The sequence below is a fragment of the Peromyscus eremicus genome, chromosome 8b, assembly GCF_949786415.1.
Source record: "Peromyscus eremicus chromosome 8b, PerEre_H2_v1, whole genome shotgun sequence".
NCBI lineage: Eukaryota > Metazoa > Chordata > Mammalia > Rodentia > Cricetidae > Peromyscus > Peromyscus eremicus.
Genome location: NC_081424.1, coordinates 47211057 through 47229123, shown reverse-complemented (window position 1 = coordinate 47229123; position 18067 = coordinate 47211057). Strand labels below are relative to the sequence as shown.

Genomic DNA, 18067 nt, shown 5'->3' with positions numbered 1-18067 from the left:
TCAAAATGGAAAAAAAAAAAAAAAAAAAAAAAAAAAGTTCAAAGGCCTAACCAAAAGGTCTTTATGCCCTAGTTGCAATTTATTATTTTCTTTTTGTACTAGAAGTTAGGCCAGTTTTAATTTTTCCCCAAGACGAGGTCAGTGATAAGAGGAGGGAGGGGACAAACCTCAGCGCTGGGGTCGGCTAGCCCTAGGGCTCCGGCAATGAGGGAGCCATTCTCCCCACTCCGTGGAACTCATGAAAAGTCAGTTGTGACAAATAGGGCTTGCAGCCTGGAATAGGATGCGCTGGGGAGCCTGCTAGTGACTACTCCTAGAACGCGAAAAAGAAAAGGAAAAAGAAAAAAGACTTTGAGCGTCTTTCTTTCTGATTGACCAGCCTCTGAAGGGCAGGAGCCCAGAAGTAATGCTAATGCTATTCCTGGGTGACACCATGGTCCTGTGTGTCTGTCCTGTCCTGAGGGTCCAGTCCTCACTGAGTAGAGAGCATTAACATGGCCCTTTTTATTTTATTTTATTTTATTTTATTTTTGATTTTTCGAGACAGGGTTTCTCTGTGTAGCTTTGCGCCTTTCCTGGAACTCACTTGGTAGCCCAGGCTGGCCTCGAACTCACAGAGATCCACCTGGCTCTGCCTCCCGAGTGCTGGGATTAAAGGCGTGCGCCGCCACCGCCGCCGCCGCCGCCGCCGCCGCCGCCGCCGCCACCACAAGGCCATACATGGCCCTTTTTAAAGTATGCTGATATTTGCTGCAGTCTGCCAAGACACCTGCTGAAGACACTGACTTTATTCTGTCTCTATGGTTCCTGATTGTTACAGAGGGACCCTGAGGGGCAGCTGCCAGTGAATGGGGTGCACAGACAGTGGGGATGTGGTACCCCAGTGCCTTCACCTCTCAGTTTACATCGTACCCTCCAGAAGTACCCCAGCGCGATGGGGACCACGGTCCACAGGAAGGGAGGATCAGAGCCGCAGGGCCATGAAGGACCCTGGAAGAGATGCAGGAAAAGATGGGAACTAGGAACCCGCAAGGGTGGAGCATAAGGAGGACTGAATTCACAGCCCAGGTGCCCAGGACTTAGCGAATCTCTGCACAGGGTCCTCTGCGAGGCTGTACTGAGGACTCCTCGATTCTCTCCACAGCTCGTCACACCTGTGGGTAGCCAGGTCTCAGGAGGAACCATGACAAAGGCTACAGCCACCGGGCACGATCTTTCCCAGAATCTGAGCCTTTTTCTTCTACTGAACCGCCTGGAGTCCACACTGCCCGCCAGTGAGTTCAGGGATTTAATTGGGGGAGGGGGACACTGGACTACTGAGTCAGGAAGGTCGCAGTCTCCTCACAGAAGCTCCTGGGCTTCTCTTCACTATCACCAGGACTTAAGTCCGGTCACCCTGGTCCTCACAGCATCCCTCCCCGATTCTCTTCAGTGGAATGACAAAGTTAGGGGGAAAGTCACCGCGGGAGGGCCGGAAAGGGACTGCATGAATGAGGAGGGCAGGGGAGCAGAGGGGGTAGCTAGTTACTCCCTCAGCACCACTGGGATCAGCTGAGGTCCAAACCGAGTCACCAGTGTGCCAGGAGGAGGTCTCAGACAGCTCCCCTGGACCTAAGGCATGCTGTGCTCTGAAGACTGCCTTCCCGGGGATTCTTCACAAGCCCTCCACCCTCCCGCAACCTCTTTCTCCTTGAACTTGCTTTTCCACATTCCCAAGGTATTCTCCAGAAGATCACAACAGAAGAGTCCAGGGACAAGGCAGCCACAACCACACATGTTCCTCTGTCTCTCCGTCCATGTGTCCCGTCCCCACCCACACCCCCACACCCCCTACCTCCCGTCTTTCTGTTGTTTTGTTTTAAGGCAGGATTTCTTTTTTTTTTTTTTTTTTTTTGGTTTTTCGAGACAGGGTTTCTCTGTGTAGCTTTGCGCCTTTTTCTGGAACTCACTTGGTAGCCCAGGCTGGCCTCGAACTCACAGAGATCCGCCTGGCTCTGCCTCCCGAGTGCTGGGATTAAAGGCGTGCGCCACCACCGCCCGGCTTAAGGCAGGATTTCATACACTATAGAATCTGCAGTAATTCCTTCTCTCCCGCGGTCTTTCAAGACCCAGGATCACAGATTTTTCTCATCAAGCTCAGCTCCAATCCCCATCATCCACCAACCAGCCTGCTCAGCTCTTACCAATTTTCCATCCTTAATTTTACCTTCTCTTCCACCAGGTGGCAATCTGTGCTCATGCCTGAAGATGCCTCAGCTAATCATGGGCTAGCCTATCTTGTCCACTATGGAGGACTCTGGAGATGGTCATGGGTTGGGGCCTTGAGAGCTTCTGCCCTTGCTCCCAAACCCATAGAGTCTACCTCATGGGGAGATGGCATCAGATACTGGTGTTCATTTAGGAAGGAAGGGGTTTGTTTTTTCTGCAAATGGCAGGCACTAAATATTCTTCACCTGGCTAGTCTCACTATATCTGTCCTGCATCAAATACTCAGTTCTGCATTCACCACAACAGATGCAGAAGGCAACAAGCTGATGAAGGGGACAGCAGATTTTCCCTCTGTCCATTGGGGGATCAGGGTATATCCCATGTACCAATCTTGGTGGCCATCCCCACAAGGTGACTTCAAAAGTACAGCCAAAGCTGCCTGTTTCCCAGTCAGCAGTGGGTTCTGTGCTGCCTGTGACTTCTGGGTCACCTGGAAATGACAGGAGGAGGTCCTGGCTTTAGGGCATCTTGATCTCTCCACTGCTGTCCAGTGGATTCCTTGGATCCCATGTCCATAGAGGACACTCCTTGAAGTCTGAGGAGCTTCCTGAGGGAGAGGTGGCAGCTTACTTGAGAACTAACCTCAGTCACCTCCTCTAGATGAGGTAAGATCTCCACAACCATCTGGGGACCAGGAGATGTTCTGTCAGACAAGAGTCCTTGTCTCTCCCTGCTAGACAGCTCTCAACACACAAGTGACTTGTTACGTCCCTGCAGCAATGTCTCACTTCTGGACTATCTTATCTGACTATGAGCTGTCCACCTAATCACTTAGTGGGAAAGAGCTCACCTCATGATGTCTGCCTGAGGCCTGATGGGCCTTGTGATAGCCCAGGACCACAGGTGACTCTCTCCCAGGGCCAAGTACCACACCAGGAGCCACAATGAAATGGAGTGTATTTTCCCTGCTGCAGGTTGTCAGCCTGGCTCCTGCCCAAGCAAGGTTCTCCTGTTAGAAACTGCCATGAACTCCCCTAAGGCCATTTTCTAGAACTGACCCCTCAGGCTTACAAATTGTCCTGGGTCATAGGGCACTGGAGGCAGGTCCAGCCATGCTCTTCATTGATGTATTGTTTCTGTCTGCTTTTAGCTACAGGTGCACAGTTGAGCAGCTGTAACAGAGACACTCACTCCTGTGAACACTTCAGTATTTATACAGTAGTGGTATTAGTTACTTTTCTGTTACTGTGATAAAACACCAAGGCCACACTGACATGCAGAAGGAAGGGTTTGAGGAAGTTTATAGTTTCAGAGGGACAAGAGTCCCTCATCTCGCAGAGAAGCATGGCAGCAGGCCTACATGGTGACTGGAGCAGCAACCTCAGAGCCCACGTATTTTTAGTTTGCTTTGGTCTTGTATGGTTTGGTTTGGGTTTTTCAGACAAGGTTTCACTATATAGTTCTGGCTGTCCTAGAACTCACTATGTAGAACAGGCTGGACACAAACTCATAGAGATTTGCCTTCCTCTGGCTCTCAAGTGCTGGGATGAGAGCCCTGGGATAGAATGACCAAGTGAGAGCCCACAGCTTAAACCTCAGGCAAGGTCCAGAGATGAAGAAATGGGGATGGGTTGTAAAGGCACAGGCCCAGTGGCATACTTCCTTCAGCAAGTCTTTATCTCCTAAACCTATCCAAATAGCTGCCACCAACTAGGTACTAAATATTCAAACATCCTACTCTATAGACAACAAGCTCATTCAAATCACCACTCTAGACATTCACAGTAACATCCAGGGGTCCATGTCTGAGTGATACAACAGAAATTAAACAATACAAAAAGAATGATTGCACTTGCTGCTGTACTGAATGGTCCTTCTTGTTGGGGTTTGATCGGTCCTCCTAGGCATACAATCTTGATCTGTCTTTGAGGTGGCTCAGTTTTACTTTTTTTATATTTATGTATATGAGTGTTTTGACTGCATACATGTATGTGTACCACATATATGCCTGATGCCCTCAGAGGTCAAAAGAGGACATTTGGTCCCCTGGAACTGGAGTCACAGACAGTGCTGAGCCACCATGTGTGGTCACTGAGAATCAAACCTGGATCCTCTGCAAGAACAACAAGTGTCCTTAACCACTGCACCACCTCTCTAGCCCCAATGGTTCAGTTTAAACAATGGGCACAGGAGCCTGGGGTTTTCATGGACAGCAGCTCTCAGCTTCTTGATCATCTGTTCTGTCTTTAATTATTAAAATCCAGCCACATCTGGGTTGGCTAGCCATCTATCTCTATTTAGGATTTTTGTTTTCTGTTAGCCATGACCCCCTTAAGCAGTTAGGTTTTAAGGTGGGTCCCCCTTCCTCATCAATGGACCACTGCCCTTGATGTTACTGCCTCCTGACCACTCCACCTGATGGCATTTTCTGTACCGTGCTGCTGGGATTCCAAGTTAGAAATAGTTTCCTAACACCACACCAGCCATCATCATCCCTGAGCTCCCAGCAATGCTGGTGTCCTTCTCCCTGGTCATGCTCACTGTGCTTCTCAGTGCTGGTGTCCTAGAATCCCACAGAGCCACATGAACTCTGCACACTTCCCCCAGAAATGTTTGCTAATATTTCCACTTTGGTACATGCATTTCTCTGAGATTTTTGTTTGTTTGATTGTTTTGTTTTTCAAGGTTTAATGACGTTTTAAAAAACTTTTTTTTAGGTATCTGTATCAAGTTTTAAAATGGCAATGTTTCCATTAAATACATATCACAATTAAAATATTCTTGTTACAGAAACACATAGATAACTGCTGTTTTTAAATATACAATATATATTTTAAAAAGCAGGTGTACTTCCACAAACAAAGAAAGGTCCTGGGGAGGAAGTTATAGGAAGTAGTCTGGGGTACGCCGGGTCACATGAGGCTCTCCACGATGAGGTGCTGGGTCAAACTGAAGAAAAGAATATTTTAAAGTGTCATCTAATTCCATGATAGCAGCCTGGTTTCCACAGAGGTTGCAGTAATTGGGTGCACTAAAAATGGTAACCACATTCCTATCATGGCACCAATTATAACCTTTCATTACAAGCTGGTGAGCACAAAGCACGAGACACCAGTGTGAGACCGTCCGCATGGTTAAATGTTTCAGAAATATCTTGTCCAAGGGTGTAGCCAGCACCATGTGGTGAAATACCCCATCTGCCATGGTCATCTGGATCTGACCATAAGAGATCACACATTGGGCCCTCTTGTGGAACTTCTTGTAAAAGATCCAGGGCTCTTATATGATCCAGTGCATCTATGGATGGAGAGAGGCCACCATGGAGGCAGAATATCTGTCCATCTGTCAGTGGAAGATAGTCAAAGAGATTTTAATTCCAGATGTTGGCATTTCCGTACTTTCGTAGACATTCATCGTAAAAGCCATACACTTGGGTGATCTCTCGGCTTTCATGATTTCCTCGCAATATTGTAATACACTCTGGATAGCGCACCTTTAATGCTACAAGAAGAGTCACAGTCTCCACAGAATAATAACCTCTGTCTAGGTAGTTGCCCATGAATAATAGATAGTTTGTATCTGATGATTTTCCACCAATTCTGAAGAGTTCCATAAGGTCATGGAATTGGCCATACACATCTCCACAGACAGTAACAGGACAGCTAGCCTCTTGTACATTTGATTCTTCTGTAAAATTTCCTTAGCCTTCTCCTACCAGGTCCGCACTTGGTTCTCCTTCAGCTGCTTACACTCCTTCACCTGCTCCACCCACTGGTCCTGCATCTTGGTGAACACCTTCTTGTCCCTGGCGGCATGCCACAAGTTTCAGGGCCCACGCTTCCCTACTTGGGCCTTTCCCAATTTTGACAATTCTGCCTCCTTCCAGCCTCCGCCTTCCCCACCTCTGTGGCCACCTCCCCAGTTGCAGAGCATGCAGCCCACGCCCTGTCCAAGCCCAGCGGGCAGCTGCAGGCCACAGCTTCTGGCCCCTGGGAGCTCCCGCCCTGCCCAGCCCTGTCCACTCACCCCCGCTTGGCAAAGGGCCAAGGGCACAGGGCTCTGAGCAAGGAGCAAGGCAAGGCTCCTGGAGGCTCCTGGCAATGGCACCTGCCCACCACAGCCTTAGCAGCCACTGCCGCCCCTCAGGCCTCTCCTTGCTCTCAACTTTTTAAAAAACTTTTATTGATTCTTTGAGGATTTCACAAATTGAGTCCTGATCCCACTTGTCTCCCTGTGCCCTTGCTTCCACCCTCTGCCCATCATCTATAGCATCTAGTTGACAAAGGAGGCAGGAGATCTGGAGTTCATGTCACCTGCTAGCAACAGCTTGTGCATGCTCAGCCTTGACAGGACAGGAATCATGTCACAGACCAGTGGGAAATGAGGAAGGAACACAGCAGGATCCTAATCAGGAGGGTCTCATGATACAGATGTGATAACAGCAGGACCACGGAAGAATAACATGGTAGTTCCACTCAATGTATAGAGGGAAGGAGATTCCATCCCACAGGCAAAGATAAAGAAGATATATATAAAGAGATGGCCCATGGCAAGACCATTTACTGCTCACGCATCAGAATCTGAGCTTGCTTTACCCAGCAGGGCTGCATAAGGGGATGATTTGACCACAGGCGGGGTTACCAGGTATTTGGAAGGGTCTGCACTTGGCTGTGTGGTGTGCTTTGCTCTAGCAAGGGGGAGGTTTTTTGCCCTGCCAATTGGCATTGTTATAAAAAGCCCTTTTGAAGAGATGAGGGACACTTGGGTTTTGATCCAGGTACTCCGGAAGTTATCCTGTGTTTCTGTCTTTCTCCTCTCTGCTGTCTTTGTATCTAAAAGTCTCTTATTTCTCTCTCCTCCTCATAGGAACCCTTTAAAAGGTGGGAGCTGGCCTCCCACACAGGGAGGAGCACGGCGAAGTGGTTCATGGAGTGAGGCTGGGCAGAGAAGCATGAGGCTGGGGGGGGGGGGGGGGGCGCGCTCCTGTGCCAGTGAGGGGAATGGTGCCAGAAAGGGGAGCAGGGCGATGGGGGCGGGGGTCAGCCGGACTGGGGTGGCAGTGAGACATGCCTGGTCTAGCAAGGCAGAACTTGGCTGAGGAAGGGGACCTGGGGGTGTTAGGGGAGCAGGGCAAGCGGGGGGTGGGGGTGGCAGGGAGCAGGGCAAGCAGGGCGGCAGTGGGATGGCAGCAGGACAGGCATGGAAGCAGGACTAGCATGGGCAACCTTGCCAGCAAGGGGAGCGCTGCAGCAGCTGCTTTGCTGGGAGAAGGGGATAGCAGAGGGACCAGCATAGGTCCCCGGAGTGAAGCTCGACCAAGTGGGTCGGATCGCGACCCAGCGTGACTAAACGCGGCCCAGAGGGGCAGTCTCCCCGCAAGATAGCCAGCAGCGGGGCCAGGGCGGCCAAGCAGGATTGAGCGCTGACCAGCGGCCACGGGGAGAGCCAGGGGGCAGAGGGAGGCGACTGAGCGAGCGAGTTGTGCGAGGCGGCAGCCGGGGCGAGCGAAGCGAGCGCAGTCGAGTCGGACCGAGCGCAGCTGAGGGAGCGAATCTGGCCAGCAAGGGGAGCCGTACAAGCAAGGGGGCGTGGCGGCAGGGGTGGCAGCGGGACAGGGATAGCTGCCGGATAAGCGCGGCCTAGTGCGGCTGTGCGATTGAGGGGAGCGGGTGCGCTCCCGGTAGCAGCGGGACTAGTGTGGCAGCCAGACAAGCGCAGCGGAGCGGAGCGGAGCGTGGCTGTGCAGGACCGCCACGGAGCGAGCGAGGAGAGCTGTGAGAGGAGGGGAGCGGTACAAGCGGGGCTGTAGCCGGGTGGGGATAGCGGCTGATCGGGGTGGGCAATCGCAGCTGAGCGGGACTGAGCACAGTGGAACCCCAGGAGCCAAGGGACAGCAAGGGGGGCAGCGGGACGAGCAAGTTGTGCGAGGGCAGCAGCTGAGGCCAGGCGGTGAGGAGACAGGAGCACTTAGGACCTGAGATCAGGATGTGCCAGCTCTTTTGGATCCTGGAGCAGAGTTCTCCAGAGAACATGCTGGACTGCACTTCATCTTTTCCGGACCCTGTAACCTATCCCTTCACTTGTAAGTTACCCCAAATAAACCTCCCTTTTTAACTAGGTGGAGTTGCCTTAATACTTCCACCAATAGAGGTTGAGGGTAGCAAGGGCAGTGGCAGCCAATCGTGCCCAAGAGGCCTGAGAAGTATGAGGGAAGGAAGGCGGTGCTGTGAGTCATTAGGAGCCACAGATGAGTCACTCTCTAGGCTCTTCAGCCCGCTTTTTAGAGGCTAAGCGAAGCTGAGCTCAGTAGATCTCCAAGGAAAAGGACAGACAGACACCAGGTGAGATAGACGGCCGGCCGCGGGGCCAGCACCGCGGAGCAGGACAGAATGCTGCCGAAAACAGCTACCGGGAGAGCCAGGGGGAGAGGGAGGCAGCGGGGCTGCAGCGGGCCAGCGAGGAGGGGCAAGGTGAGCTAGAGGCGAGCAAGGGGAGCAGGTGGCAGAGGAACAGGGATAGCAGCGGGACGCCCAGGGGAGCGCGGCTGAGGGGAGCTGGGTGAGTGAGGAGGAGTGGGGTGACACAGGGACAAGCCTGGCTGAGCTGGTACGTGCGAAGCCAGGAGAGCCAGAGCGTGGCCATGTGGGCCAGTAGAGGGAGATAGAGCAGCACAGCTGGATGGAGCAACCCGTAACTTTACCGCCTCCAGGCTGCCCAAGCCGCAACTCTCCGGCAGCCTGCTTGATGAGCAAGGAGGAGACAGCGAGGCCCTCTAGAGGAGCGAGCAAGGCAGCATAGTGGCGATCAGGGCGAGCGGGGCCAGCTCGGCAAGCCAGGCGGCGTCGCTGCAAGTAGGGCGGCAGTGGGCAAGGGATGGAGCTGGCGAGTAGGGGAACAACCCCAGCGGGCCAGGGAGCCAGCGAGCAAAGGGGAAAGAAGCCACCCAGCGACCAGAGCCGAAGCCCACACTATTCTCCCATAGTCGTAGGCTGCGTGCCTCTGAGCTTGACAGAAATCACAGTGTGTAGGAGGAGAGGAGCAGAGCTCCATGGCCGGGAGAGATTCCAGGAGAGATGCAGGAAAAGATGGGAACTAGAAATGGGCAAGGCTGGAGCACGGAAAGGCCTGAATTCACAGCCCAGGCGCCCAGAACTTTGTTAATCCCTGCACAGGGTCCTCTGCAGGCTGTACTGAGGACTGATTCTCTTCACAGCCCCAGTCACACCCGTTGGTAGCCAGGATTCAGGAAGGAACCATGGCAAAGGCCAGCGCCCCCAGGTGCAATCTTTTCCAGAATCTGAGCCTTTTGGTTCTACTGAGCTGTCTGGGGTACACGCTGCCCACTGGTGAGTTTCTGGAATTTAACTGGGGGAGCGGGAGGAGGGCACTGGACTAGTGAGTCAGGAAGGTCGCAGTCTCCTCACAGGAAGCTCCTGGGCTTCTCTGCACTGTCACCAGGACTTAAGTCCGGACACCCCGGTCCTCACCGCGTCTCTCCCCGATTCTCTTCAGTGCATTGACAAAGTTAGGGGGAAAGTCACCGCGGGAGGGCCGGGAAGGGGCTGCGTGAATGAGGAGGGCAGGGGAGCAGAGGGGGTAGCTAGTGACGCCCTCAGCACCACTGGGATCAGCTGAAGCCTAAACCGAGTCACCAGTGCGGACCCTCCAGGAGGAGGTCTCAGACAGCTCCCCTGGACCTAAGGCATGCTGTGCTCTGAAGACTGTGTTCCTGGGGGTTCCTCACAAGCCCTCCACCATTAGATCACAACAGACACTTCCAGGGACAAGGCAGCCACAACCACGGACATTCCTACTCTTCCCCCCCCCTTTTTTTTCCTTTACATTCTTCTTTCTGTCCTTATTGTTTTGTTTTAAGGCAGGATTTTATACCACAGCACACACTGGAAAATCTGCACCAGTCCCTTCTCTCCTTCAGTCTTCTAAACTCTGGGATTACAGATTTGTTGCTGGTTGGTTTTGCCATTTGGGGAGGCCCACCACTCAGCTACCAAATAAATCATACCTGGAGGTTCATTCTTAATTATAAATGCCCGGCCTTAGCTTGGCTTCTCTTTTTGCCAGCTTTTCTTTATTTAAATTGTCCTGTCTACCTTATGCCTTTGGACTCTTTTACTTTTTCGGACTTCTGTGTATCTTATTTTCACTCTTACTCTGTGGCTGGCTGTGTAGCTGGGTGGCTGGCCCTTGGCATTCTCCTCTCCTTGTTCTCTTGCTCTTTCTTTTTCTCACTCTTCCAACTCTCCTTTTCTTCTTTTTTCATCTTCCTTCTTCCCAAATTTCTCTGCTTTTTATTCTCCCTCCCTGCCAGCCCCACCTATCCTTTCTCCTGCCTTGCTACTGGCCGTTCACCTCTTTATTAGACCATCAAGTGTTTTAGACAGGCACAGTAACACAGCTTCACAGAGTTAAACATATGCAACATAAACAAAAGTAACACACCATAAAATATTACTCTACAACACAGATTTGTCCCACCAAGCTCAGCTTCAATTCCCACGTGACTTACCAGCCTGGTTAGCTCCCTTCCCTGCCCACCTATCCTTCCCCACTTTCCCATCCATAAAGTGCAGTCAGTGTGACAGATGCAGAACAAAACAAGCTGGTGAATGGGACAGCAGATTTGTCCTCTGTCCATTTGGGGATTAGGGTATATTCCCATGTACCAGTATTGGTGAATCCCAAAAAGTGTTTTCAAAAGTACAGTCAAAGCTGCCTGTTTCCCAGTCAGCAGTGGATCTACGCTGCCTATGACTTCTGGGTCAGCTAGAAATGACAGGCATGTGTTGTTCTGATTTCATTTTGTTTCTGTGATAAAAACATTCCACCAAAAGCAACTTAAGGCAGAAACATTGTCTTGCTCAGTGTTCTATTGCTACTAAGAGATACCATGACCATGGCAACTCTTTTTTTTTTTTTTCAAGACAGGGTTTCTCTGTAGCTTTAGAGCCTATCCTGGATCTCGCTCTGTAGACCAGGCTGGCCTCAAACTCACAGAGATCCGTCAGGCTCTGCCTCCCAAGTGCTGGGATTACAGGTGTGCACCACCACCGCCCGGCTCCATGGCAACTCTTATAAAAGAAAGCATTTTAATTTTAGATTGCTTACAGTTTCAGAGATTTGGTCCATTTTCCTCATGGTGGGCGAGTATGGTTGTACACAGGCAGATAAAGTAGCTGAGAGTTCTATATCCAGATCCAAAGGCAGCAAGAATAGGGAGAGTCTGAGCTTGTAATGGACTTTTTACAACCTCAAAGCCCACCCCCAATAATACTCGTCCTCCAATAAGGTCACACCTACTCAAACATGGCCACATTCCTAATCCCTCTAAGGTAGTACAATTCCCTGATGACCAAGCATTCAGATATATGAGCCTATGGGGGCCATTCTCATTCAAATACCACAACCCTGGCCTTGTGCAGTTTTCATCCCTGGGCATCTGCCAAGGCCTGTGTCCTTTTCCCTGTATCCTTGCCATGCTTCACATACATGGTCCTTCACTACCAGTTTTAGAAGTTCTGGATTTTCTATTTCAGGCAGTATGAACCAGCCTCTGGCCAGGATCCTACAAGCCATTCCTGGAGCACATGGGCATTATCTCCAGAAAATTCCAGCTGTTTGCTGACTACTAAAAGTCCTGTGTGTCAAAGCATGGGGAGACAGCTGAGTGGTAGAGGGCCTGCTTCACAACCACGAGGACTCGAGTTTGATCTCTAGAACTCCTGTAAAAGAGCCAGACATGGTGCTGAGTGCTTATATTGTCAGTACTAAGAAGGCAGAGACAGGGGAACCCTGGGGTCAGTGGCAAGCCTGTCTAGCCTACTTGGTGAGTCCCAAGCCTCTTAGAGACTTTGTCTAATCAACAGTACTGTGACACACTTGTAGGAGGTTATAAACATGTTTTCCTTACTAAAATCTGGAGGTCTGCGTGTAAATACTTCTAAGACATTTATCATTGTTGTTGTTGTTGTTATTTATTGGTGCTTATTTGGAAGTTATTATATCAGGGATGCTTTCTTTAAATCACCTTCATAATTCCCTGTTCCTGTTTAGCTAAAGTTTCCTTTCATCAAACTTCTAAGTGGATTTTCTTATGGATAACTGAAGCCTCCTCTGTCTGATCCACCAAAGTGCCGAGTTTGTGACTTTAGTTCACAATTACAAAGCCTGTTCTCTGCTCCAGAGGGCTCATGTTCATGTCCAGCAAATCTTCCAGTGAGGTGTACTGAGTGAGAACAGATCCCAGCCATTCAAGGAAAAATCCAAACCTTAGGAGTGGCAGGAAGGGGAAAGTGGGGGGAGGGGAAACTGTGAGAGAGGAAGAGAACAGGTGGTAGAAGAGGCAGAGGAGAAGGGAAGAGGAAGCTGGTTGAAGGGGACAGGAAAGGAGGTCCCCAAACCTGCAGCAGTCCACCTCAGAGCAGATGTTTACGGGGGATCAGAGGGAAAAAGGGTTTTTTTTAACACCTCTTTTGCATCTTTTAGTGATATTATATTGAAAACTGTTAAAAGCACCTTTAAAAGTATTATTTATTTTAGATTGCAGGGTCACACGCACACAGGAGAGTCTATGTGTGCATCCTCACTAGGACTTCCTGCCTGTTTGTGCAGTCTGCTGAACAGAACAGCTCTAGGACATTGTGTCTTCTGCTGCTGTTAGGGAAAGTCTGGGAGACCAGGGCCATAAGTGTGCTGGGAACAACTGCCTGAGGAAGGGGAGGGAGATCGGGCTTCATGCAGGTCACAGACAGAGATCTCTGCTATAGAATGAGTTAGGGGTGTGGTTTAACAGGGGAGATCTGATGCCCAATGTTGTTGTGTGAAGGGACCCAGTGGGAACTCAGGTGAGCACTGTGCTCACAGGTGACAGCTCCCTTCCCAGGCCAAGTTGCAGCATTTCTCCAGGAGGCCTTTCCTGAGCTCCCAGGCTCCATGTGGAATTTACCACGTGTTCTATGATGCCTCCTTTTCCTGTGTGTTCAGTAGATTTTTCAGTGCCAGGAACAGATACTATCTGATATATTTTATTCTGATATATTTTATTCCTTAACACTTGATAAAAGACACTAAAAGAACTTCTGAGGTGACACTTTATGCATCTGAGGGTCCTACCAACCTAAGACAGTCAAAGATGTCCCAGAAATAAGGATCCAGAAGCTGGTGAACATCTTGACTGGAGGCTTCTCTTCCTGCCCTTTTGCCATTCAGAGGGATTCTGGGTGTCACAGAACCACGAATCCTATGACTTTCTGCTTCTTGTTTGGACCTCACCTGCATGTTTCTCTCACAGATACACACTCTCTTAGTTGCAACGTCATTATTAAGACTCATACCACACCTGGACATCCCTGGTGTGAAGGACATTGTTCAATGGATAGAGAATCTTTCCTTCAGTATGATAATGACAACAAAGCCACGCCTTTGGGTGATCTGGGAAAGACAGCACATGCCACTCATATGTGGACAGATTTTGTACAAGAGCTGGAATACTTGTGGCAAGAGCTCAGGAAGATGCTGGCTAACACCAATCTGAGGAAAACCAAGATCCGTGGTAAGTGTGGGATGGAGTTCAGAGGCAGAGACAGGTGGCAAGAGAGAGGAAGGGCAGAGCACATGTGGGAATGAGATGGTGGTTGTACCTGTGGGAAAGAGCTGAGCATTGGCCCAACCTGGGAAGCAAATGGTACCCAATGGGTAACCAAGTCATGTGGGAATGATACTGGCTCATAAGCCAGTGGGAAGAGTCTTGACCTTTGAGGAGGTGATGGATCTATCAAAAGTGAAGAATGATGGCTTTGTATGTGGTTTGCAGGTCACCCCACTTTACAGACCATCATGCTTTCTCAGCTTGAACAAGGACAAATCGTTGGTGCCTCCTGGCGATTTAACATCAGTGGAAAGTACTTCTTCATCCTGAACACAATGAATATGAGCTGGATACCGATTAGTCTGGATGCCAGAGGTATCATGAATGAATGGAAGGATGATGAGGATCTAACCATGAATCTGAAGACCTTCATAGCAAATTTCAGGCCCTGGTTCAACGATCTCTTAAAGCTCCCCTGGGAAAGGACAAGTAGGTATTACTTAGATTAACAGAAGGCAAATCCATCACATTGGATAGACTGAGAGAGGGATTTCTTGGTGATGTGCCTTTCTGGAGATCCAGTGATGATCACAAGGATCTCTCTTCCCCATCTCACCTCCCAATGTTTCTCATTCCCTACTAACCAATAGTCCAGGCACTACATGTCCTGCTAATAGGGCCTCAAGTCTGTATGTATCCCTGTAGTCTTCCAGGCTTTTCTGCCTCAATTACAGCTGCCCTTATACCACCACTAACATCACTTTGAAAGGCTTCATTTTCTTTCTCTGGCACAACTGAAGACCACCAATTGCCCCAACATTCAGAAAGTTCTACCCACAGTAAATATGTCACATTGCTTGATGGTTTGATAGACATTTGTTTTCTTTGGTAATGAAATAAACTGTGCAAGGACATTGTACACACAACTCTATTCCCCTCTCTCCTCAGGAATTGTAAAATCATTATTACACATGAGTTCCTCGGGATGCCTGGGGAGAGAAGGTGTTGAATAAGGTGTGTTTTTGCTTTATCCACAATTTTCCTGATTTTTTTTAAGGATCAACATCAAGGGCCCCAGATACCAACCAGCTTCCATCTGCCGCCCAGCATCCATCTACCAGTCAATTTCACAATGAGAAAGTGTTTATCCCTGTGGCAGCAGTCATTGTCATCATCTTCCTTTTGACTATTGGCATATTAGTGAAATGTTGTCCCCAAGTAGGTAAGGAGCATCTGGGGTTTCACTCAGTTCTTGGTAGAGTTAGTCTGCTGAGGACTTGGAACAGGCGTCCCACTGGTATCAGGGGTATGAATTCCGGTTTTCAGGCTTATATAGCAAGGGCCTTACCCACTAAGCCATCTTCCCATGCCCCCAAACTGATATTTTGACAGTCTGGCTGCCAGTTCAATATACACTTTTCTGCTCAGACCATGAGAACCAAATGAAACAAGCTCCGGAACACCTCACTTGCATGCATTCTTTCCATGGCCCTTACAGAAATCCTTACCATGTACTCACTCCAAAAACAATTGCAAATGTATTTTCCCACAATCAACTAGGACTACCCATTTACTCTTTCTGTCTCACTTCTCTCTGTGCCACGTGCAATTGAGAGGCTGTTGACCCTAGAAATGGGTCTGTCGGAGAAGTGGTTGGGAGGCCTGCACTCGAAACCACCTTCATTTGTCAGGGGTCATGGTACATCAGGGTAGAAGCTAAACGGTGACTTTCAGACTTCTCTGCTGGGGTAAAGGGCTAATGACTTTCAGGCTCATAATCTGGAGTTTTGGGTCTCACTGCAAAACCTTTCCAGACAGAAATCTTCAGCTGCCCATGAACTGTTCCATCAATTGCTACAAACCACAGAGGAAAGAGAGGCCCGTGGAGCCAAGTGGAGAGTTCCCCAACCAGGCCACCAAAATGTTGTCCCAGGAGGATGAGCCCAAGACATGAAGGTAAGAGCATTCACCAAACCAGACATCTCCATCACCCCACCCAAGAGTCAGGAAACGTCACAGAGGGGGAGAAGGGATGTAAGTGAACACTGCTTTCCAGCCGGGACATGGCTGATGAACATTCAGCAGCTCTGAGGACTTGCACGATCCCTGCACAAGAGCAGGCCTGTCCACCTTCCCTTCACGGAGGGAGAGGGACTCATGAGGCTCCAGAGCTCCCTAGAACCATTCTGCAGTTAATGGTGCTGGATGGGGAGAGACATTTTGTTCAGTGGTGTGGCCACTAGGAAGGACCCCATGTTCTTATAAATAGCTCCTCACCCTCACTTCATAAATAAACCCAAATTAAAAAAAAACTCAAATGAGACTAGAGGAAGAGTAATTGGGAAGAGGAAGCAAGCTGGAGGAGGTGGGAAGGGGACATGAGAGGAAATAGAAGGGTTGATATGACCAAAATGTCTTATTCACATTTATGAAAACATAGTGAAACCAATTATTATGTGTCATTAATGTGTTGTGACATTGTTTAAAGATTAAGTTTTACTTTTATAATGTGTATGAATAATGTAACACTATGTCTGTATGTAACATGTGTACCTGGTGCTTCCAGAAACAGAAGAGGACATTGGATCCCCTGGAACTGGAGTTACAGATGGTTGTGAGTACTGGGAACTGAACCCAGGTCCTCTCCAAAAGCAGCAAGTGCTCTTAACTGCTGAGCCATCACTCCAGCCCTCTAATAAATCTCTTAAAAAGAATATAAATGCTTGACTATTATTAAACACAGGGAAGGTCTTATAACAAACTTCATAAAACATTTAAAAATCTTATAATCTAAAAGCTAAACATATTGTTTTAATGACTGTGGATTGTAATGGCCAGTTATGACATCATTTGTTGTAATGTACTATGGAAGTTTGGAGAGAGGGACTCACAGGTCCTTCTAAAAAAGATGCCAGGCTTTAGCAATATTGAATGAAACTGGTAAATGTAAGGTATATGCTGAGTAGTTTTGTGTCAACTACATAAACTAAAGTTGTCTGAGAGGAGGAAACCTCAATTTTAAAAATGAATCTATAAAATAAGGCTGTAGGCAAGCTTGCAAGGTATGTTCTTAAGTACTGATTGATGGGAGAGGGCCCATTCCATGGTGGTGGTCCTTTTCTATAAGAAAGCAAGCTTAGCAATTCGTGAGGAACAAGCCAGTATACAGTACCCACCCATAGCCTCTGCACCAGCTCCTGCCTCCAGATTCTTGCCCTGTTTGAATCCTGTCCTGACTTCCTTCAACTATTCAACTGATGAACAGTGATTTGGAAATGGAAGCCAAATAAACCCTTTCCTCCCCAAGTTCCTTTGGTCATGATGTTTCCTTACATCAACAGTAACCCTAACTAAGACAAGTTGGTACCAAGATACTGTGGTATTGCTGTGACAGATCTGGATATGGGTTTTGGGAAGTATTGTAGAAGGACTTTGGAACTTTGGACTAGAAAAGCCATCGAGTGTTGGGAGCTCACTGGGCCATTCTTTAGGAGCTTAGAAGATAAGTATGTTGATATCAGTGCAAACAATAAAGGCCTGGCTTGTGAACTTTAGGGAAGCAGACTCTACTGGGCTTTTTGAATTAAGAATCAATGGTTCTGGGTATCAGTGGCTGAAGAATCAGCTGTGATTAACAAGATACCAGAACTATTAAATTGAAATCTTTGCTAGAGCTGAAAAATTAGTGGTGATTACAAAGAGACCAGCATCTTTGAGGTGAAATCTTCTGGTTCTCACGGGGACTCCACCACTGGGCCTCTTCTCAGTCAAGGGTTTCTGGTGAAACCAGACTCCTACAGACCGGATTACAAGCAAAGTCTAAGAAAATGCAGAATTTAAGAGCTAGCAGGAAAAAAAGAAAGGTTAGGAAATTCCTAGATGAGCAAGCTAAGATACAAAGGCAGAAGTTATCCACCAAAGGAATAACAGAGATGCAAGCTGTCTTAATGATTGTATTGCTGAGTGAAGAAAACATAACCATGCCAACTCCTTCTTGTTTGTTTGTCTGTCTGTTTGTTTGGTTGTTTGTTTGGTTTTTGGTTTTTTTCAAGACAGAGTTTCCCTGTGTACCTTTGGAGCCTTTCCTGGAACTTACTCTGCAGACCAGGCTGGCCTCAAACTCACAGAGATCCACCTGCCTCTGCCTCTCGAGTGCTGGGATTAAAGGTGTGTGCCACCACCACCTGGCCCATGCCAACTCTTATAAAGGAAAGCATTTGATTGGGGCTTGCTTACAGTTTCAGAGGTTTAGTC

General features: G+C 48.8%; 1 protein-coding gene and 1 pseudogene across 1 annotated transcript; one reads left to right on the top strand and one right to left on the bottom strand.

Moving 5' to 3' along the window:
- Positions 1–5055: 5055 nt before the first annotated feature.
- LOC131918300 (serine/threonine-protein phosphatase 2A catalytic subunit beta isoform-like) lies at positions 5056–11355 on the bottom strand (annotated as a pseudogene).
- A 1984-nt stretch (positions 11356–13339) lies between these two features.
- Positions 13340–15767, top strand: Raet1e (retinoic acid early transcript 1E). The gene is made up of 4 exons (XM_059272387.1): positions 13340–13777; positions 14039–14302; positions 14871–15035; positions 15628–15767. Exons 1-4 carry the CDS (start codon positions 13468–13470, stop codon positions 15765–15767), a joined length of 879 nt encoding a protein of 292 aa, XP_059128370.1. The 5' UTR covers positions 13340–13467.
- The last annotated feature ends 2300 nt before the right edge of the window (positions 15768–18067 follow it).

What these genes read in the sequence shown, in the direction of transcription:
- Raet1e (XM_059272387.1), top strand. Translation starts at nt 13,468, where the DNA reads ATGACTTTCTGCTTCTTGTTTGGACCTCACCTGCATGTTTCTCTCACA. An exon ending in GCTCCCCTGGGAAAGGACAA is followed by an intron (nt 14,303 to 14,870) that starts GTAGGTATTACT and finishes ATTTTTTTTAAG; the next exon opens with GATCAACATCAAGGGCCCCA. An exon ending in GAAATGTTGTCCCCAAGTAG is followed by an intron (nt 15,036 to 15,627) that starts GTAAGGAGCATC and finishes AAACCTTTCCAG; the next exon opens with ACAGAAATCTTCAGCTGCCC.